Source organism: Symphalangus syndactylus, chromosome 8, assembly GCF_028878055.3.
Source record: "Symphalangus syndactylus isolate Jambi chromosome 8, NHGRI_mSymSyn1-v2.1_pri, whole genome shotgun sequence".
Lineage (NCBI taxonomy): Eukaryota > Metazoa > Chordata > Mammalia > Primates > Hylobatidae > Symphalangus > Symphalangus syndactylus.
In genome coordinates this window covers 52,060,517-52,083,606 of record NC_072430.2, presented here as the reverse complement: position 1 = coordinate 52,083,606, position 23,090 = coordinate 52,060,517, and the positions used below count along the sequence as shown (strand labels likewise).

At 45.4% G+C, this 23,090-nt stretch overlaps 1 protein-coding gene across 8 annotated transcripts in view; it reads right to left on the bottom strand.

Moving 5' to 3' along the window:
* Positions 1-3,237, bottom strand: part of MAX (MYC associated factor X) — a 96,481-nt gene extending 93,244 nt beyond the window's left edge. For 3 of the 8 annotated variants that reach the window (XM_055289095.2, XM_055289088.2, XM_055289094.2), the window contains exon 1: positions 2,558-2,866. In XM_055289095.2, coding sequence (XP_055145070.1) covers positions 2,558-2,593 — 36 coding nt within the window. In that variant the 5' untranslated portion in view covers positions 2,594-2,866. Of the gene's footprint in view, positions 1-1,799; positions 1,827-2,557 lie in introns of all 8 variants that reach the window. The other 5 variants (XM_055289085.2, XM_055289086.2, XM_055289092.2 and 2 more) reach the window with 5 other exon arrangements.
* Between the last annotated feature and the right edge of the window lie 19,853 nt (positions 3,238-23,090).

Here is a 23,090-nt window from a genome sequence, read left to right as displayed (position 1 = left end):
TGAAGGATAAAAGTAAATGAGAAAAAGGAATTCGATTTTCAAATATATGCATAAGTATATGAGAATACTTCAAGAATAAATAAAACAAATTATCTTTAATGACTATTACCCAGGGATAATTTTTAAGACTTCTGGAACAACTACATCCCGGATTTTATGGAAATATCAGCTCTCAATAAATAAGTTTTCTTAATGCCTATCTGCTTAGACAACCCGCACAATCTTTGCTTGCTCTAATGAAGAGCAGGTATAACTGAGATGGCTTGCCTTTATCCTGTGGTTAGCAAGTTCTTATACGAGAGGTATCAAAGTGACATCCTGCAAATTCTAACAAGCCCCCGAACAGTTGTTCCACACATCATTTTAAAAATCAGAAAAATAACATAAAGTTTTAGATTTCTAATCTTTCTTAAAAAATAGGAAGATCCGCTGCGCGCGGTGGCTCAGGCCTGTAATCCCAGCACTTTGGGAGGCCAAGGCCGGCAGATCACGAGGTCAAGAGATCAGACCAGCCTGGCCAATATGGTGAAACCCCATCTCTATTAAAAATACAAAAATTAGCTGGGTGTGGTGGCACGCGCCTGTAGTCCCAGCTATTTGGGAGGCTGAGGCAGGAGAATCGCTTGAACCCAGGAGGCGGAGGTTGCAGTGAGCCAAGATAGCACCATTGCACTCCAGCCTGGCAACAGAGTGAGACTCTGTCTAAAAAATAAATAAATAAAATAAAATAAAAAATAGGAAGATCTAGCAATACTGACCCTTCACTCCTACGTAACAAACCACTGGAGTTCAGTAGTGCTGACTTTTTAGAAGAGGCACTGCTCTCCAGTACCCAAGCCCTCACCTCTTCCTTATTCTTTATGGCCCTTATGAGCATTTGAATTTTTTACCCCCCATTCTATACACTTCTTACTGCTCCCAACTATCAAACATTAGACACTCTGATATACTTATTTCTCTTCCCCTCTCTGATTCTGATTTATTCTGTGTATATTCTTTTTTTCTCTCTAATCTATTCATGAAACACCCATATTACTGTCTCAGACTCCAAAGACATGAAATTAGTGCTTATCTAAATCCACAGAACCATCTACTGAGAACATTAATATCAAAACACTAAGAAATTATTGATAACATTATATGGTCTCATCCATCACCTTTCAGCAAAACTGTCTCTGCAATGCCACTTTTCTTCAGCTATTTTTAAATTTTCTTTATACCTCCTTCAAATACACAGAATCAGACCATAATAACTTTACGTGACACTTTGATGATGCAACGTTTGACTCCTCCACATTTCCAATTTTTGCATTAGAATACCATGTTGTGCTAGATTCTACGGGTCTATAGCAGTCACATGACTTGGTTAAAGGCGATTATTGCATGTGGCTTCAGCTTCACACAATTATACAGATATGGTTTAAAACCTACTTGTTCCTAAGTAAATCTTCTGACCACTTTGCCCTGAAATGATACTACCACAGACTTCAGAATGCTGCATTTCTCATTTCCACTTACATAGTGGCAGCTGGATCCCCTATCTGAAAACTACACAACAATTCAATTCTTTGTATACAGCTCCTCTTACCTAGAATCACTGAACTTATCACCTGAGAATCTAGAATGATGGGATTTGCAACCCCCCCACCCTCCAGAACCAGGCCCCACCTCACCTTAGTGGTTAACATTAGAGTTTACTACAATATTAAAAGTAATAGTACGATCTCTTTTTCTCTCTGACCCCAAAAAGGAATAGAACTGAACGGAAATAAAAATGAAATGGAGAGTAGGAGACGTACCGCAGATTGAAACCTCGGTTGCTCTTCCTGGAATAAGAGAGAAAAAAAAAATAGAAAATATAGAAGTTATTTTTACACTTAACATTCAATAATAAGAAAGAAAATGCCGGCGGCAGAGGAAGCGGAGGGTGGGGAGTCAGCCCGACACCCCTTCCTCCCTCCCCACCCCTTGCCCCCACCCTTCCACCCTCGGCGGGATCCGGTAGCGGGGTAGAGGGGTCCCGAGCGCCGCCCCTCCTTCCGGGATCCGACCTGGGCCAGAGGGGTCCCGAGCACTGTCTCCTCCCTGCAGACCCAGCTCGGGCATCTAGGCACCCCCAACCCCTCTCCGCCCTTCCTCGCCCCCCAGGATCCGCGGGTCACGGGAGGAGAGGATCGCAGTCCGAAGGGGCAGGTCCTGAACGCCGTCCCCTTCCCTTGGATCCGGACAATGGGATCCCGGGCGCCCCCCATCCTTGTCCCCCGGATCCTGAGCCGGGGAAGGTGGGAGCGGGAGGCCGCAGCACCCTCCCCCACGGGAGAAGGTGGGGGGTCCCAGAAGCCGCGTGTCTTCCCCCAACCTCCAGTCCCAGGAGGCCGCTCCGGCCAGGAGCCGGAGGGGAGCGAGCCGGGAACGCGACGGAGGCAGTCCTGGCCCCGAGGGGAAGACGAAGGAGGCGGCGGCAGCCCGGCCCCCTCCCGCCGTCGCCCCGCTGAGAGCCCTGGCCGCTGTCCCCGCCTGACAACCCGCACGGGAAGGAAGAAGCCCCAGGACTCACGTCGCTCTCCACCTCGATGTCATCGTTATCGCTCATTTCCTACGGCCCAGGCAGCGGCCACTGCAGCGGCGGCGGGGAGGGGAAGGGGTGAAGGGGAGGGGGAAGTCACCGACAACAACAAGCCGAGTCCCCCCCACACACACACTCACTCACTCACTCACTCGCTCTCTCACTCACACACACACACACAACACGGGCAAGAACCACCTCCTCACTGCAGCACCGGATCAACGGCGGCACGCACGCCCGGTCGGCCCCCGCCACGTGACCAGGCTCGCAGCGCTGGGGCAGCCGAGACTTGTAGTTCTTGTCCCTCTGACAGACGGCCCGGGTAGCTCCAGAAAAACTACAAATCCCGGAAGAAACCGCATCCAGGCGTCGCCAGTCCGGCTTGTTGACGGAGCCCAAGGCGCCTGCGCGTCCCGGGGAGTGGGGCGGGGAGAGCCGCGGCGCGGCGCCTCCTGGGAGTCGTAGTCCGCAGACCGCGAGTTGTCAGGAGATTTTCCTCCCGAGGCGGCAGAGGAGGCTGCTGGGAAGACAGGACACGTGGAGGGAGCTGGAGCTCCTGGAGCCGGGCACCGTCTGCGCGCTGGACGCCGGGCCCAGGGGACTGGGTGGAGTCTCTGGGGGAGTAGCCGGCTGTCTAAATAATGCTGCCTCTCTTTGGTATGACTGGTTATACTTTGTCTTCTTGATACGGAGTGGTTCCGTTTTGCGCCTAGGGGCGTAACCCGCCCGGGAGGGAATCTGGCTGCGGCGGACCAGGGGGCGCGGCTCGGGATGCCCGCGCGAACCCTCGGGGGCTGGTGGGGAGGTGTCGGTGGCAGGTGTTCGTGGTGCTACCGGACAGGCAGAATGACCGACCTCGTCGGGCGACCGCTCCCAGCCGCGAGAATCCTGTATTCATTTATCCGGGAGTGACCGTCCTCGCTCCTAAGCTACTCACGTGAGGTTGCAGCGTTCACAGAACGCGAACCCTCAACCACTATGGACGTGGAAGTAAAAGCCCTTTCAGAGTTTGTTGTAGCCCAGGCAGTTTAGGCAATATCCTAGCTCAGAGTACCATAATTAAGATTGCAAAAAGGATCAATATGGGAAACTTTTGCAGTTCCCTGTCCAGTTAAAATCCAGTTAAAATATTTATATACTGTGGCATAAAGTGTAATCACATCCATTCCACCAATATTTATTGAACACCTAACATGTGCCACAAGGGGATGCCATAACGGATAAGACCAAAAGCATCCCTGCCTTCATGCAGCTCACAGCTGAGCAAGCAAGCGTGCCGGCCCTGCCGCCATTTTATGAGTGTGCAACGAGTCCCATGGGAAGGAAGAAAACCATAAGAAAGACACTTTCCACCCTGAATCATACTACTCCTTTACATCTGGTCTCCAAAGTGAATGACATCTTGAGTTTTTCCCATGAGTTACTGATTCCCGGATGAATACCATATTATCCCTGACTTTTGAGTGTGGAAATTTGGGGATATGTCACACACAATTCTTGTGACATACATTCCTCAACGTGAGCATGTCATTCATGCCGAAAAGACAAATGTAAATGTGGTAATTTTTCCTTTAATATCTGTTGTATTTCTCTCTTTTTTTTTTTTTTGAGACGGAGTCTTGCTTTGTCGCCCAGGCTAGAGAGCAGTGGCGGGATCTTGGCCCACTGCAACCTCCCTCTCCCGGATTCAAGCGATTCTCCTGCCTCACTCTCCCGAGTAGCTGGGATTACAGGCGCCCACCACCGCGCCCGGCTAATTTTTGTATTTTTAGTAGAGACAGGGTTTCACCAACTTGGCCAGGCTGGTCTCAAAACTCCTGACCTCGTGATACAACCGCCTCGGCCTCCCAAAGTGCTCACGTGCTCACGCCTATAGCATGAGCCACCGTGCGCGGTCTAATATCTGTTGTATTTCTTATTCAGTGATCCAGTCCTACTGAAGTCTGCACATCTTTGCAAGTGAACTTACCTTTTCTACATGCTTTTTTCTCATAGTGTTCCTTTCCTGCTGGGTTGGGGAGACAGATATAAGCAGACCATTATGTGATAAGAGCTGATGGGCTATTGGGGAGACAGACAGCCACTTTTGAGCGAGTTAATTAACTGGATACTAGAAGTTAAAGCTAATTGATGATTACAACAAACAGTTGTTGGGTGCCTGCTATGAACAGAGCACTCTAGGGCAACCCCAGCTACAAGTTAAAATCATCCTAGGAGCTTAAAAAAATTCCCATCCCCAGGCCACACCCCAAACCAATTAAGCCAGAACCTCTGGAGGGGAGATCCAGACTGAAGGATTTTTTTTTTCCAGACTGAAGGAGTTTTTAAAGCTCTTCCGGTAATTCCAGTGTGCACCCAAGACTAAGAACCACAGCTATAGATGATGCCAGAATAAATAATATAGTTTCCCATTGAATTGTATGCTTTTAAAGAGTGAATTTTATGGTATGTCAATAATTATATTCCAATAAAACTGTTATAAAAGAAAAATAAGATAATCTTTACGGACGTGGAATTTAAAACCTGACAGGAGTAAATTATCAACTCAAATAATTGTGATGAAGACAAATTAGGTAAGTGTCAAATTGTTTGTACAGACAGTGAATGCTGTAAGAGCTCAGAGGAGGAAGAAGGAGTATGAGGTATGAGGTGGGGCTGGGGAGGTGTTGGTGACCAGGCAAGTCTTCTTAGGTTGTCAGTTGCATTAGGGTAAGGGCTGAGTCTGCAAAGACCACGTAACATTTTGTTTATCGTGAATAAGGTGGACTGAGGTGAGGAGGAAAGGCTTTCCTGGTAGGGAGACTGGAGATTTTAACACATCTCCTTTTAGGAATCAATAGAATATGAAGACCTGTCAACCTGATTAAGAAATTTGACCTAATAGACATAACACTGCACCCAACAGTTGTAGAATATGTTGTCTTCAAGCACTCGTGGAACATTTACAAAAATTGACCATGTACTTAGCTATAAGGCAAATCTCAACTTTTTTTTTTTTTTTTTGAGATGGAGTTTCGCTCTTGTTGCTCAGGCTGGAGTGCAATGGCGTGATCTCGGCTCACCACAACCTCCGTCTCCTGGGTTCAAGTGATTCTCCTGCCTCAGCCTCCCGAGTAGCTGGGATTACAGGCATGAGCCACCACGCCCGGCTAACTTTGTATTTTCTATAGAGATGGGGTGTCTCCATGTTGGTCAGGCTGGTCTCAAACTCCTGACCTCAGGTGATCTGCCTGTCTCAGCCTCCCAAAGTGCTGGGATTACAGGCATGAGCCACCTTGCCTGGCCAAATCTCAACAAGTTTTAAAGGACTGTAATATTAGTGTATTCTTGGACCTAGTGCAATTAAAGTAGAAAAATAACAAAAAGTTAACTAGAAAAGTCTCATACATTTGGGATTTAAGAAACTTTTAGGCCGGGCACAATGGCTCACTCCTATGATCCTAGCACTTTGGGAGGCCAAGGCAGGAGGATCACTTGAGATCAGGAATTCGAGACCAGCCTGGCCAACATGGTGAAATTCCTTCTCTACCAAAAATACAAAAATTAGCCAGGTGTGGTGGCACATGCCTTTAATCCCAGCTACTCGGGAGGCTGAGGCAGGAGAATCACTTGAACCTGGGAGGCAGAGGTTGCAGTGAGCCTGGGCAATAGAGCGAGACTCAGTCTCAAAAAAAAAAAAAGTAAACTTTTAAATGACCCAAATGTAGGGATTTTCATGAGTGAGGCACATACACACAGGAAAGAACGAGGCAGATGAGAAGTTTCCTTAGTGTTCCTTTTCAGTATTTCTCTGTTGTGCATCTAGAACCGCAAGAACTCATTTTCATCTACACTTGAGTATCTTTGGCAAAGCCCCAGGTGAGCTTATCAGGGCTGAACTGCAAACACATCACAAGGAAGCTCGTAAGAAATACAGAACCTCAGGCCCCACCCAGACCTACTAAATCAGATCTACATGATAACATTATGCCCAGGTAATTCATATGCACAATGGGGTCTGAGAGCTGTGATGAAGAGGGAGTGGAGTAGCGGTGGTGTGAGCAGGTGGATTCCTTCCATTATCTCTTTAGCTCTTTTACAATTTGGCTCCCACACTACCACTTGACTAAAATCACTCTTCCAGGCCACTAGCTACCACTTTATTGCCAAATCCAAAGCCTTTATCTTATTTGACCTGATGTTGGCCATCTACGCTGTTGGCCACTCCTCTCTTGAAGGCCAAGAATTCCTGTGCTTTTCTCCTTCCCACCATCACTGTTTGCGTTCCAGGGACCTTTTGGTTGGCACTTGCCTCTCTGTCCTCCACCCTCTGCCTGCTAGGATCCTCTACCCCCTGAGGCTTTGGTGACCAGCTCTCTGATGGTGACCCCAAGACCACACCTCTCTTTTTAGTTCTAGATTGTTATATGCAGTTTACTTCTGGACACATCTACTTGAATTATTCCACAGGAAACTCAAAACACAAGGCTTATGGATGAGTGAGAGAAAGCAAGGTTTTCTTTTTTTCTTTCTTTTTTTACTTCCTGTGTCACAGCCCTCAAGAGATCCTGAGAACATTTGTGCCAAAAGCAGGTTTTGATACAGCATTTAGAGTATGACTCATTCATGTAAAATGAGTATATCTGTAGGAGCATATATGTATAGAGAAATATGTAGAATAGTATTAATCAAAAACTTTAATAGCTGATTGGGCATAGTAGCTCATGCCTATAATCCCAGCACTTTGGAGGTGGGAGGATTGCTTGAGACCAGGACTTAGAAATCAGCCTGGGCAACATAAGGAGATCTTCATCTCCATACACACACAAACACACACACGCACACACACACACACACACACAAAGAGAAAGCATTTTAATAGTGTTTGTTTCCAAGAGGTGGGATTTTCAATGACTTTTTTTTTTTCTTTTTTTTTTTTTTTTTTTTGACACGGAGTCTTGCTCTGTCGCCCAGTCTGGAGTGCAGTGGCGTGATCTCAGCTCACTGCAAGCTCCGCCTCCTGGGTTCATGCCATTCTCCTGCCTCAGCCTCCCAAGTAGCTGGGACTACAGGCACCTGCCACCACGCCTGACTAATTTTTTCTATTTTTAGTAGAGATGGGGTTTCACTGTGTTAGCTAGGATGGTCTCGATCTCCTGACCTGGTGATCCGCCCGCCTCGGCCTCCCAAAGTGCTGGGATTACAGGCATGAGCCACTGCGCCCAGCCTCAATGACTTTTTTTTAACTGAGTAGCATCATTCTCACCAAAATAGTAGAGCTATTAAAAGACAACTGCTATCTCAATAAGCCCACTGTCTTTCCTGAGCAGCAAACTTCTTAAGCCATAACCCGTAAGAAGATGGTCCTGATCATTTCCCATGTCAGTTGTGCTTGCTTTCTCTTTATTTGGGGGAAGGGGTGTGACTATCAAGGTTCCCCACAGGAACCAGCTGACATACTCAAATTAGGATCGTTTGAGTTTTAAATAAAGAGGTTGTTTGCAAATATGTGGGCAGGCTCTAAAGAAACTTCAAGGGATTGCACACTACCATTGGGAATCTGTTCTCACCCCGAGGCCTACAGGGGAGAGGGGGCAGAGTGGTGACCAGAACTGGGGGGTTGGGGGACTGTGTGTGTGGAGAGAGCCCAAGAAGAAGAACTTAGATCCATGGCCCAGAGTGGTTGGATCTAGAAGGCCAAATGGAAGATCTCTAAGCACAGTGAGGGACCCTTTCCTCCTCTTCTCACATTTTTAGAGAAGGCTGAGAACTTCCAATCTACTCTACAGGAAAGGGAAAATATGGGAGGAATACTTCTGGCCTCTCTGCCCTCTCCTTCATTTCCTCTTGGTGGGTGAGTGACTGAATCATCAACTTGGTGAGTTGCAAGGAGAAACTGGTCCCATGTGGCTCAGCCCTCTCTCCCTGAGCTGTAGGGAGCTGTCCTTGGGGAGGAGGCTCCCCTCTTCTGTGGGGAGCTGTCCTTGGGGAGGGGACTTATGTTTGCCCAGTTTTGCTATGACTGTGTGAGTACAGTTAATTCAAGAAATATTAAGGAGGCTGGGCACAGTGGTATACACCTGTAGTCCCAGCTACTTAGCTGAGGCAGGAGGATAATCTGAGCGTAGGAGTTCAAGGCCAGCCTGGGCAACATAGTGAGACCCTGCCTCAAAACAAAAACAAAGACAAAACTAAAACAAAAAGGTTAGAAAAAAAAAGAGGTCGGATGCAGTGGCTCACACCTATAATCCCGGCACTTTGGGAGGCCGAGCCGGGCAGATCACCTAAGGTTGGGAGTTCGAGACCAGCCTGGCCAATATGGTGAAACCCTGTCTCTACTAAAAGTACAAAAATCAGCCGGGTGTGGTGGTGGGCGCCTGAAATCCCAGCTACATGGGAGGCTAAGGCAGGGGAATTGCTTGAACCCAGGAGGCAGAGGTTGTTCAGTGAGCCAAGATCGCACCACTGCACTCCAGCCTGGGTGAGAAGACCAAGACTGTCTCAAAAAAAGAAAAAAAAAGTAAAAGAAAGCTGGGCGCAGTGGCTCACACCTGTAATCCCAGCACTTTGGGAGGCTGAGTCAGGTGGATCACCTGAGGTCAGGAGTTGGAGACCAGACTGACCAACATGGAGAAACCCTGTCTCTACTAAAAATACAAAAATTAGGCAGGCATAGTGGCACATGTCTGTAGTCCCAGCTACTTGGGAGGCTGAGGCGGAAGAATGACGTGAACCTGGGAGGCAGAGTTTGCAGTGAGCCGACATTGTGCTACTGCACTCCAGCCTGGGCAACAGAGCGAGACTCCATCTCAAAATAAAATAAAATAAAATAAAATAATAATAAAATAATAAAAATAAATAATAAAAAAAAGAAATGTCATGGAAGCCACACAGGCTGAACCTTGTTCTCCAATTAAGCCTTATCAATAATGAAGCTATTACTTTTGTCTCCATCTGTCTGACTGTGTCTCTGTCTGAACTGGTTCCAAATTTGGGGTAGGAGACCTGGATGCTATTTATTGGCTCTCTTCAACCTCAACATCCCTCCCTCACCTGCCAATCCCTCATCTAGTCACTCAGCAAGCCTGCTATGTCCCAGGCCTTTCAAACCCCTTGTTTCCACTGCAGATCCTGTCTCATTTAGGCCTCCGCCATCTCTCGTGGGCCACAGCCCCCTGGTGAGTCTCCATGCCACCTGCCATTCTCCACCAGTAGCCAGAGTGATCTGTGCAGAATGAAATATCTTCACTGAGTCGATAAAATGTTTCACTCCCTCCCAGTGACCTGGGGATAAGCCTAGCCTCCTTAGTCTGGCACTTAAGGACCTCCATGATTTGACTCCTGTGCCAGCCTCATCTTTCAGCTCCTGCTCTCTCATCCTCCACACTCCAGCCATGTAGAATCTCTTGCCTTTCCCCCAAAGGACCATGTTTTCTTTTGCTTGCAGGAATTTCCACGTGCTGCGCTCTCTGCCTTGAGTGTTATCTCCCCCAAACTCCTCCTACTTATCTCCATTTTATTCTCATCCTTGGGGCTTATCCATCACCTCTTCTTCCTGGAAGTCCTCCTGGATTCTCCGAGGCTGGATTAGGTGCCCATCTATTGTTCCCATTGTACCTGGTGCGTTCCTTCTCATAGGACTATTTTTGTTTTGTGACTTCCTGTTTGCATGTCCCTGTCCTGCACTAAATTGACTGTAAGCTCCTCAAAGTTAGTCCCTCTGCATCCTGGGGTGTCTTTATTCAGGTATACAAGGCTTTGCACTCAGTGGTTTTATTCTCATCTCACTGCCGCATTTGCTGACTCTTCTACCTGATTGCTTGCTGGAGATATTTGGGGTTCAGGTCTTTCTTCTAGATGTTCATGTCCACTGTCATGTATATGTTGATGGTCTTCTAGCTCAGACCTTCCTTGAAGCCCTCCATTCATCCATAGCACTTGATATCTCCTGTTAGGAGATATCATCTCAGACTACCTCTGAGGTAGTAGTAGTAACTGTCTCCTGTTAGGAGATAGCACCTCAGATTTACCTCTTCAAAACAACTTTTTTTTTTTTTTTAAGAGTTGGGGTCTTGCCCATGTGGCCCATCTGGTCTCTACTCAGGCAATCCTCCCACCTTGGCCTCCCAAAGTGCTGGAATTACAGGCGTGGGCCACCACGTCTGACTCTGAAACAACTCTTGCGTCCTCCCACCCCTCCCTAACCTGGTTTTCCACCTCTTTCCCAAGATGGTGCCACCATCCTCTCAGTTACCAAAACCAGAAACCTGGGAGTGAAATTCTGCTTTTGTCTCTCTGCAGGGTCCCTGAATTCTCACCATGAGCAGGTCCTGTTGGCTTTCCTTCCAGAACAGAGCTCGCTCTCTTTATTCATTTTCTTCCTTTTCTACCATCTCATATTAGTCAAGGAGCCTAGCACGTAGTAGGCATTTAATAAAAAGTTTTTGAATTAATAAAAAGTTGGTTTCCTACTTCTGTACTTTCTCCCATTTTAATCTGTTCTCCACTCAGACAGCCAGCATGATTGTTTACAAAGGTAAATCAGATCACGTCGCTCTGTGCTTAACCTTCAATGACCTTGACATCACCTTTTTACCAGCCTGTGAGGTCCTGTGTGATCTGGCCTCTGCCTACCTCTCTGACTTCAGCTGTCACCGCCCCCACCTCGTCTCTACCCCTAAGTCTGCCCTGGCCTCCCTTCTTCCAGTCAGGGTCTTTGTGCTTTTAGCTTCCCCTGGCAGGATGCTTGTCACCCTGGCTTTGGAGTGGTCTGCTCATTTTTAGCTGCTCCAAGAGGCCTTCTTACCTTGTCAGGTAGGCTGCATTTATTGCCACAGTTTTATTTTTTCGTTTGTTTGTTTGTTTGTTTTGAGATGGAGTCTTGCTCTGTCGCCAGGCCAGGCTGGTGTGCAGTGGTGCAATCTCAGCTCACTGCAACCTCCAACTCCCGGGTTCAAACAATTCCCCTGCCTCAGCCTCCTGAGTAACTGAGACTATAGGCATGTGCCACCACACCTGGCTAATTTTTTGTATTTTTAGTCGAGATGGGGTTTCACCATGTTGGCCAGGATAGTCTTGATCTCCTGACTTCGTGATCCGCTGGCCTCGGCCTCCCAAAGTGCTGGGATTACAGGCGTGAGCCACTGCGCCCGGCCGACATCGATTATTATTTGGTGTTTGTTTATTTATTGGCTACTGCCTTATTAGACCACGAAAAGCTTTATGAGGCCAGAGACCTTGTCCATTTTGTTCCTAGTCATCCCTGGCACCTAGCATGGTACTTGGCACATGGTAGGCACGTAATATTCTATAGTCTAAATATTTGTGTTTCTCCAAAGTTCGTATGTTGAAATCCTATCCCCCCAAGCAATGGTGCAGTGGTATTACAAGGTGGGGCCTTTTGGGAGATAATTAGGTCAGGAGGGCAGAGTCCTCATAGATGAGATAAGTGCCCTTATAAAAGAGGCACAAGGAGCCAGGTGCGGTGGCTCATGTCTGTAATCCCAGAACTTTGGGAAGCCAACGTGGGAAGATTGCTTGAGCCCAGGAGTTTGAGACCAGCCTGGGTGACAGAGCAAGACCCTGTCTGTATAAAAAAAGTAGAATAAAAAAGAATAATAAAAGAGGCACAAGGAAGCTCATCTGCCCTTTCCACTATGTGAGGATGCAGTGAGAAGGTGGTGTCCATGAGGAATGCGTTGTCACCAGATACTGAATCTGTTGGTGCCTTGATCTTAGACTTCTCAGCCTCCAGAGCTGTGAGAAATAAATGTTTGTTGTTTATATGCCGCCTGGTTTATGGTATTTTGTCATAGAGCAGCCTGAATGTTCTAAGACAATACTTGGGGACTGAACCTCACAAATGTTTATTTTAATTTCATCATATTTTACAGACTGCATGAATGTTAATTCACACCTAGAAGTACCTGGAAACAAATTATGAAGACTGTTTCACCTTTGCCAGGGAGCTAAGAAGAGCTTCCCTACCTGGAGGTAAGAACAACCCATCCTGGGGTTGATGGATAACAAAGAAGCTGTTGGTTAGAGTCCTGTTCCACACAGTGTGCTTGGCAGGGCAGTCCCTGCTAATAATGCCTAGCTTTGAAATATTCTCCAGATGTGTTTAGACAATCCTGAGGACTTAGGGGTCATGGTGGAGAGGAGATTAATGTCAAGGGCTGATCTAGACAAGGGCTTAGTCTATACCTTACTTGAAGTCCTTGAATTAATTTGACTCCTTTGTCAGAAAACCAAAGGCATTTGTTCATAGCTTTTGTAAGAAAAAGCCAGCAGAGGATGTTTTGTTAACACCAGGGTTAGTTGCCTAATATGCATTGTAAGTTTGTTGATGGAAGTTGATTGATCACTTTGGCTACTGTTAATAATATACAATAGATTTTATATGATACAGGAGAAATTTTAATATAATGGAATAATATTGCACCCATTATAATATGTCCCATCCTATAGTCAAAGCCCAACTTACGAAGAACAAACAAACAAAAAATCACAGATTTTTAATGGAGATGTTTGAGGTTGAATGGAACAATAACTTTTTTTTTTTTTTTTTGAGACGGAGTTTCACTCTTTTTTCCCAGGCTGGAGTAAAATGGCACGATCTTGGCTCACTGCAACCTCTGCCTCCTGGGTTCAAGCGATTCTCCTGCCTCAGCCTCCCAAGTAGCTGGGACTACAGGCGTGTGCCACCGCCCCCAGCTAATTTTTGTATTTTTAGAAGAGACAGGGTTTCACCATGTTGGCCAGGCTGGTCTTGAAACTCCTTACCTCAGGTGATCCGCCCGCCTTGGCCTCCCAGAGTGCTAGGATTAAAGGCGTGAGCCACTGTGCCCAGCCCAGAACAATAACTTCTGTTTAAAATATAATTATATCAGGGTCTCCATTCTGATGCTCTCCAAATGGCAAAATGTAGTTCAACAGACAGTTTAAAAGTGTTAATAGAAAAAATTATTTAATAACACTTGTTAAAGCATGGTAAGGAAGACTTTATTCAGGACCATCAAGTATAGGGACCACTGCAACTGGGTCTTGCAGAGGGGTAGAGAGATCGGGCTCAATGGGAGTTTGTAGCCAAGGAGCACTATCGGGATCAGTGGGTAGAAAATTACCAAGAAGAAACATCAGGGGTAAGGGAGATTCTGGCCAAACATACCTAATAGGATTCTTGCTGAAGACAGGCCAGGGTGATTAAACATTGCCTAGGGGATAATGGAGGATGAGGAACCTGATCAGATATTGAAGATGGTATCGAGGATAGGACCTTCTTGATAAATGGACTTAGGGTTCTTTGCTAAAACCAGATTTTACAAGGAAGTGCACAGATGGGCCTAGCAGAAAATTCAGAAGCCTGAAAAAGGTATGGCCAAGCAAAGAATCTTTGTCAGAAGTCACTGCTGAGACGTGTGACAGATTGCCCAGCTTTGACCCTGCTTCTTGCTTATCAAAGCAAAAATATTTTGCCTCCAAACTCCAAGTTCCTTTTATTTCAGAGGAACATGCCTGGGGCAGTTGGTTCCTCCAAACAGGTATTCCTCGTCTCCTCCCTGTGACAAAACTTGGGACTTTGAAAGGAGGTGGCTCTCTGGAGCTTTGCAGAATTCAGACACCCATTGCCAAACCTTTTTTTTTTTTTTTTTTTTTGAGATAGGATCTCACTCTCCCACCTCCTGGGCTCAAGCAATGCTTTCACCTCAGCCTGTTGAGTGGCTGGGACCACTTATATAAATTTTGTATAGAGATGGGGTTTCGCTATGTTACCCACACTGGTCTCTTGAACTGGGTTCAAGGGATCCACCCACTTCAGCCTCCCAGAGTGCTGGGATTACAGGTGTGAGCCACACCACACCTGGCCCAAACTTTTAGTTAACAAATTAATTTATCAATTATTGGTGTTATTTAGACTGATGACTTAAAACATTGGAAATTCATGGGAAAGAGAGGGTGGGAGAGAGAAGTGACTGCAGGGGCTAAAGTCTTGGAGGCTTCACCAAATCAGAATGTAAATAGCTCCAGCAAGGGGCCAGAGTCCCAAAGCCACTTGAGTTCCACTCCCCTCCACCAGCCTTACCTTCCCCCAGCACAAAGCACATAATCTGCCCTAGGTGACAGAGATATGGGGATAAAAGGAGATCAGATATGTGGCAGGATTTTGTTTTAGTTTTCTTCTAGTTGGGGCATAATTTACATAAAGTAAAATTTAGGGTGCAGCTCTGCCAGTTTTGACAAACAAATACAGTTATGCAAACTAGCACAATGAGGATACAGAACAGTTCCATCAACCCCTAAAATCCAGGTATGTTGGAATCCAGACAATAGACCCTTGTTATCCTATGCCAGCCTACTGGCCTTTAGCTACTGATAGTTACTAGTTACTAACACTCTTCAGATTGCACCTTCTGCTTTTCCTTACACACAAGAACTGGGCCAAGAACATTGGGCAGAACTAAGGCTTTCTGCTAGGCAGCCCTGAGCCCTCCTGCTGCTGCTCTCTCAAGGGGCTTCTTTTCTAGGCTCAGTCCTGGGCTGTCGACCTTACTGGCTTCCTCGGAACCATGCCATAAATTACATATCATTATCTTCAGAGATATTCTGGGAAGAAAGCCTCTTGTCAATCTAACTATGTGTGAGAAAGGGGTGTGGAATGACCATCCTTTCCTAGTTTGAGAAGGACTGAAAGTCTTGTGCCAAGATACAGACTCCCTCTCCACTTTTTGCATTGATGTGGGTCCATTCTCACCTTCACATGGAGGCACAATTTTAGGGAGATAATGTTGAGTACTTCAGAAAACCTTGGAATCCTAACATCCACAGAGACATTGCTTGTCACTGACAGGGACCCTGGAGATCACATAGTCTCATCCCTTGTATCCACAAAAATAGATCACTGCTGTGCTGCAGTCCTGACTCCACCACTTACGGGCTGTGTGACCTTGGACAAGATGATTAACTCTCTGTGCCTATGTTTCTCTGTATATAAGTGATACTTACTGTGGAGGCTAAAGTAACTCCATCATGGATGCTAATCTGCCATATTGACTTCTGATTAACCCTAGTTCTGGGAATGCCTCTAAGATTTCTCCTTTCATGTACTAACTATAAATCCTGTCCTTGGATGGGCGTGGTGGCTCATGCCTGTAATCCCAGCACTGGGAGGCTGAGATGGGCAGATCATCTGAGTTTGGGAGTTCGAGACCAGGCTGGCCAACTTGGTGAAATCCCATCTCTACTGAAAATACAAAAATTAGCTGGGCGTGGTGGCACGCGCCTGTAATCCCGCCACTCGGGAGGCTGAGGCAGGGAGAATTGTTCAAACCCAGGAGGTGGAGGTTGCAGTGAGCCGAGATTTTGCCATTGCGCTCTAGCCTGGGTGATAGAGTGAGACTCCATCTTCAAAAAACAAAACAAAACAAAAAAACAAAAATCCTGTCCTTAGGCATAAACACAAACATCCTGCCCTGGCCAGGCGCAGTGGCTCACACCTGTAATCCCAGCACTTTGGGAGGCAGGGCGCAGATCACAAGGTCAGGAGTTTGAGACCAGCCTGGCCAATATGATGAAACCCCATCTCTACTAAAAATACAAAAATTCGCTGGGCGTGGTGGCGGGCACCTGTAGTCCCAGCTACTCGGGAAACTGAGGCAGAAGAATCACTTGAAACAGGAAGGCGGAGGTTGCAGTGAGCCGAGATCATGCCATTGCACTCTAGCCTGGGCGACAGAGAGAGACTCTGTCTCACAAACAAAAAACAAACAAACAAACAAAAATCCTGCCCTGTATTAGTCCATTCTCGCATTGCTATAAAGAACTACCTGAGACAGGGTAATTTACAAAGAAAAGAGGTTTGATTGATTCATGGTTCTGCAGGCTGTATGGGAAGCATGGCTGGGAAGGCCTCAGGAAACTTACTATCACCGTGGAAGGCAAAGGGGAAGCAAGTATGTCTTACATGGCGGGAGAAGGAGGAACAGAGAGAAGGGGGAGGTGCTACACATTTTTAAACAACCAGATCTCGTGAGAACTCACTATCACCGGAACAGCAAGGGAAAAGTCTGTCTTCATGATCCAATCACCTCCCACCAGGCCCCTCTTCCAGCATTGGGGATTACAATTTGACATCAGAGTTAGGCCACGACAAAAATCCAAACCATATCATGCCCTTAAGCTAATTCTCTATGGTATATAAGCCCTGGATCTGGGGTATAACCTTGAGGGGATCCACCATCCCAAGACTTGGCTTCTGTTAATAAGTTTCTACTAAATGTTTCTTTCTGAGAAACTGGATTTGTCAGGCTCTTTCTATGGCCTTTCAGCTTCCTCAGTCTTTGGGGGTAGGTTTGCCGAGACCTGCTGACTGTGGAACATTTACACATGGGGTGTTTTAAGGATTGGATGAATGATGATGAGAGCACAGTGCCAGGCAAATAGTAAGTGCTCAATAAACAATAGCTTAACATTAATACAACGCAGAGATTTCTTTTATCTATTTTTGTTTTTGTTTTTGAGACAGAGTCTTGCTCTGCTGCCTAGGCTTGAATGCAGCAGCGCGATCTCAGCTCCCTGCAACCTCTGCCTACCAGGCTCAAGAGAGCCTCCCATCTCAGCCTCCCATGTAGCTGGGACTAGAGGCATGTACCAGCACACCAAGCTAATTTTTGTATTTCTTGAGATGGAGTTTTGCCATGTTGCCCAGGCTGGTCTCAAACTCCTGAATTCAAGCCATCCACCTGCCTCAGCCTCCCAAAGTGTTGGCATTACAGGCATGAGCCACTGCACCTTGCTTAACCCAGAGATGTTAAGTGACTTACTTTTTTTTTTTTGTAACTGAGTCTTGCTCTGTTGCCCAGGCTGGAGTGCAGTGGCACAATCTCAGCTCACTGCAACCTCCAACTCCCAGGTTCAAGCAATTCTCCTGCCTCAGCCTCCCGGGTAGCTGGGATTACAGGCATGTGCCACCACACATGGCCAATTTTTTGTATGTTTAGTACAGACAGGGTTTCACCATGTTGGTTAGGCTGGTCTCCAACTTCTGACCTCAAGTGATCCAGCTGTCTCAGCCTCCCAAAATGCTGGGATTACAGGCGTGACCCACTGCGCCCACATTTTATTTTACTTTTATTTTTAGAGATGAGGATTCTCACTGTGTTGCCCAGGCTGGTATTGAATTAAGCTGGGCTCTAGTGATCCTCCCAAAGTGCTGGGATTACAGATGTAAGCTATCATGCCCAGCCTCAATAAATTTCTTAATAATAGTAACAATGATAGCCATGGTACTAAGCACCTTCCAGGTCGCAAGTGCTGTGCTGTGTCCTGCATCATACCACAGAAACCCTCCCAGCAGCCCAGCAAAGATGAAACAGGTTGGGCAAAGTCAAGTAACTTGTCCAACAACACTTGGCAAGTAGGTGGCAGAACCAGGACCTAAGCCCAAGTTTTTGACACTGAAATGCATGTGCTCTTAACTATGGCACTGCTGCCTTGGATTAGAAACATAGTAAAGAATTTTAGAATGTGAAGGGCCCTACCAAAGTAGTTCTAGATGACAAGGATTATTTCTTTTTTTTTTTTTTGAGACAGAGTTTCACTCTTGTTGCCCAAGCTGGAGTACAGTGGCACAATCTCAGCTCACTGCAACCTCCACGTCCCGGGTTTAAGCAATTCTCCTGCCTCAGCCTCCCAAGTAGCTTGGATTACAGGCATGAGCCACTGTGCCCAGCCTACAAGGATTATTTCCCATTTAGAGATGGTGACATTCTTGCAAAGTATGTAGATTGAAATAAAATCACTATTGAAATAGCATCAACATGAACCTGCCCATCCCACTGAAGTTCCAAAATGTTTCATCATGTATAATTTCCATGTATCTCTTTGATAACAAACTAATGATATCTAAACTAATGACAAAAAAAAAGAAAAATAATGTGAAAGGCCCTGAGAAACCCCAAACTACAGCTTTCGATCAACCACAGCATAGTGGCTGCGACCTCTCCAGTTCTGTCAGCTCCTCGCCGACTCCAGTTTGTAGAACAGTGATATGGAGAACTCCAGCTTGTTAATTCCTTATGTGGATTGAGAGCGTTTTGTGGTCAGCACAGTCTGAAGCTGCCATGCACTTCACGAAGACAGGTGTTCCGGGATGTCAGGGGAGAGAAGAGCAGCGATCTGTGAAGGAGAACCTGGGTGTCTAGAGCACTCAGGTGCTCTTTCTAGGGGTGAGTGGGCAAACACCACCTACACTGTCATGTAAGTTTCCACAATCCAGTTGTTACTTCCAACTGCCAATGCTGAACTTCATGCTCCTGTCCTTCCACTTTGGGCTTGGTAGAGATAGCAGCCCCTGGCACAGGCTGTCTTGGGTGAATACATCTTACTCTCTGCCTTCTGATCACTGCCAGTCGCTTGTGTGACCTTGAAAAGATCTCTCAAGCATTGGTAGAATTGTTTAAGCTCGAAGTATATTGATTAAAATAATAGGAATTATAGTGTGTGAACGGTTGCTCAGTATTTATAGAAATATTTTCTTCTAGGACACAGTCCTCCCTTTCTCCCCAGATCCTGTAGTGAAATTACAGGCCAAATGCTGTGGCAATTCAAGAGGATGAGAGGAAATATGCTTTGAAATAGGAGGAGAAACTGACCTGGCTGGTTTGGTAAGAGGTCCAAGGAACACAGTGTCCTTTGGACGCTGACAGCCGCTGGAAGATGTCTGTTCTTCTAGTCGGTCAGGCCGACCCTCTCTGGCCAGCTGACCTATGGCAAGCAGAAATGGTCAACATAATGGAAAGCCCATTCCATCCTTGACAGTGAGATGTGCTGATGTGGGAGATGAGAGAGATTTTAATCTACTGATAAAAGAGGAAAAGATGTCCAGAATGAAAATAATATGAATGAGGCAGGTTACAAAACAATATGTACTGTGGTATCATATTAACATATTTTTACAAATATAAATGAGTATATAAAAATAATCTGGAATAATAGTTACAAACTGTTAATAGAGCTAGGATTGAAAATGGCAAAGAGGAGATTTTTTAAATTTTGTATGCTTTTATATTCTTTGAGTTTTTTCTAAAGATAATGCATTACTTCCCCCCACCCCTAAAATATTTTTTGGTACTTATTATATTATTTTTTAAAAAGTTAGCTTCACTGAAGTAACAGTTACATATAGTAAAATCACCCTATTAAAAGTCTACGGTGGGCCAGGTGCAGTGGCTCACTCCTATAATCTCAGCACTTTAGGAGGCCGAGGCAGGTGGATCATGAGGTCAGGAGTTCAAGACCAGCCTGACCAACATGATGAAACCCCATCTCTACTAAAAATACAAAAATTAGCCGGACATGGTGGCATGCACCTGTAATCTCAGCTACTCAGGAGGCTGAGGCAGAATTGCTTGAACCTGGGAGGTGGAGGTTGCAATGAGCCAAGATCACGCCATTGCACTCCAGCCTGGGTGACAGAGCGAGACTCCATCTCAAAAAAAAAAAAAAAATTCTGTGGTGCTGGGCACAGTGGCTCATGCCTGTCATCTCAGCACTTTAGGAGGCCAAGGCAAGAGAATCCCTTGAGCCCAGGAGTTTAAGTCCAGCTTGGACAACACAGTGAGACCCTGTCTCTACAAAAAATTTTTAAAAGTTAACCATATGTGGTGGCATGCACCTGTAGTCTCAGCTACTTGGGAGGTTGAGGTGGAGGGATCACTTGAGCCCAGGAGATTGAGGCTGCAGTGAGCTATGATTGTGCTACTGCACTCCAGCCTGTACAACAGAGTGAGACCCTGTCTCAAAAAAAAAAAAAAAAAGTCTATGGTTAGATGAGTTTTGAGAAATGTACACAGTCATATAACCACCACCTGAATCAAGATATAGAACACTTCCAGGCCAAGTGTCATGGCTCATGCCTGTAATCCCAGCATTTTGGGAGGCTGAGGCAGGCGGATCACCTGAGATCAGGAGTTCAAGACCAGCCTGGCCAATATGGTGAAACCCCGTCTCTACTAAAAGTACAAAAAATGAGCTGGGCATGGTGGTGGACCCCTGTAATCCCAGCTACTCGGGAGGCTGAGGCAGGACAATCGCTTGAACCTGGGAAGCAGAGATTGCAGTGAGCTGAGATCATGCCATTGCACTCCAGCCTGGGCAACAAGAGTGAAACTCCGTCTCAAAAAAAACAAAAAAACAAACAAAAAAACACTTCCACCACATTCAAATTTCTCTCCTGCCCTTTTGCAGTCCATCTCCTGTCTCCACTCCCCACCCCAGGTGACCACTGATCTGATTTCTGTCCCTATTGCTTAGTCTCTTTTAGAATGTCAAATAAATGGAATCATACTGTAAGCATGTATATTTTTGTGCCTGGCTTCTTTCACTTAGCAAAATGCTATATAGATTCACCCATCATAATGCTTGTAGAGATTTGTTTCTTTTTTTTCTTTTTTTTTTTGAGATGGAATCTCACTCTGTCACCAGGCTGGAGTGCAGTGGTGCAATCTCGGCTCGCCACAACCTCCGCCTCCTGGGCTCAAGTGATTCTCCTGCCTCGGCCTCCCGAGTAGCTGGGACTACAGGCACATGCCACCACACCCAGCTAATTTTTGTATTTTTAGTAGAGATGGGGTTTCACCATGTTGGTCAGGATGGTCTCGATCTCCTGACCTTAGGATCCGCCTGCCTCAGCCTCCCAAAGGGCTGGGATTACAGGTGTGAGCCACCGCGCCCGGCCTGTTTCTTTTTATTGCTGAGTGGCATTCCAATGTATTGTAGTTTATCCATTTACCAATGTGGCTTGTTTTCTGCTTTTGTCAATTACAAATTACAAATAAAACAAAATGTGTGTTTACAATTACAAACATTTGTGCACAAGTTTTTAGGTAGATATGTTTTCTCTTGAGTAAATACCTAGAAATGAGAACTTTATAAGAAGCTGCCAAACTTTTCCAAAGTGGCATTTTGCATTCCCATCATGAGTATTCCAGTTGCTCCACATTTTCACCAGCTTTAGGCATTGGCATTTTTTTGAATTTGAATCATTCTAGCAGGTGTGTAGTTATCTCATTATGGTTTTAATTTTCATTTCCCTAATGACTAATGATGTTGAACATCTTTTCATGTGTTTATTGGTCATCTGTATATGATTTTTGGTGATGTGTTCAAATCTTTTGTGCATTTAAAAATCGGGGTTATCTTCAGCTACTTGGGAGGCTGAGGCAGGAGAATGGCATGAACCCAGGAGGCGGAGCTTGCAGTGAGCCGAGATCATGCCACTGCACTCCAGCCTGGGTGACAGGGTGAGACTCCGTCTCAAAAAAAAAAAAAAAAAATCTGAGTTATCTATTATTGAATTATAAGTTCTTAATATATTCTGGATATAAATTCTTTATCACAGATGTGTTTTTGCAAATATTTTCTCCCAGTTTGTGACTTGTCTTTTTACTTTTTTTCTTTTTTGAAAGCAGCTAAGACATGAATTTTTATTCTCTGAACAGTGTCTTTTTTTCTTTTTTTTTTGAGACAGAGTCTCGCTCTGTTGATCAAGCTGGAGTACAGTGGTGTGATCTCAGCTCACTGCAACCTCTACCTCCCAGGTTCAAGTGACTCTCAGCCTCAGCCTCCAAAGTAGCAGGAATTACAAGCATGTGCCACCACACCCAGCAAATTTTTGTATTTTTAGTAGAGACAGGATTCACCATGTTAGCCAGGCTCGTCTCGAACTCCTGACCTCAAGTGATCTGCTCCCAAAATGCTGGGATTACAGGTGTGAGCCACCACACCTGGCCCGTGAACAGTGTCCTTTGAACAGCAAAAGTTTTAAGTTTTGATAAAATGTATTTTTTTCTTGAGTGGTTTGTCCTTTTTTTGTTCTATTTAAGAAATCTTTGCCTAACTGAAGGTGACACACATTTTTCTTTTGTTTTCTTTTAGTACTTTACAGTTTTAGCTCTTATATTTAGGTTTATGGTTCATTTAGAGTTAAATTTTTAAGTTTTATTGAAATATAATTCATATATCACACATTGAATCTATTCTAGTGTAGAATTCAATGGTTTTTAGTATATTTACAGGGTTGTGTAGTCACCATCATGATCTAATTGTGAACATTTGTGTCAACCCGAAAAGAAACCCTATGCCCATTAGTAGTGACTTTTCATTTCTTCTCCCATCTCCTCAGCTATAAGCAATCATTAATCTACTTTCTGTCTCTATAGATTTGCCTATTGAGTTAATTTTTTATATGATACAAGGTCAGAGTCAAATTTCATTTCTTTGCACATTTATGTCCAATTGTTCCAGCATCACCATTTGTTGAAAAGACTATCCTTTCTCCATTGGAACTATTTACCTTGGCATCTTTTTTCTATACCAATTTACTTATATGTGTGGGTCTATTTTTGAACTTTTTTTTTTTTTTTTTTTTTTTTTTGAGATGGAGTTTTCTTCTTGTTGCCCAGGCTGGAGTGCAGTGGCGTGATCTTGGCTCACTGCAACCTCCCCCTCCCAGGTTCAAGCAATTCTCCTGCCTCAGCCTCCCAAG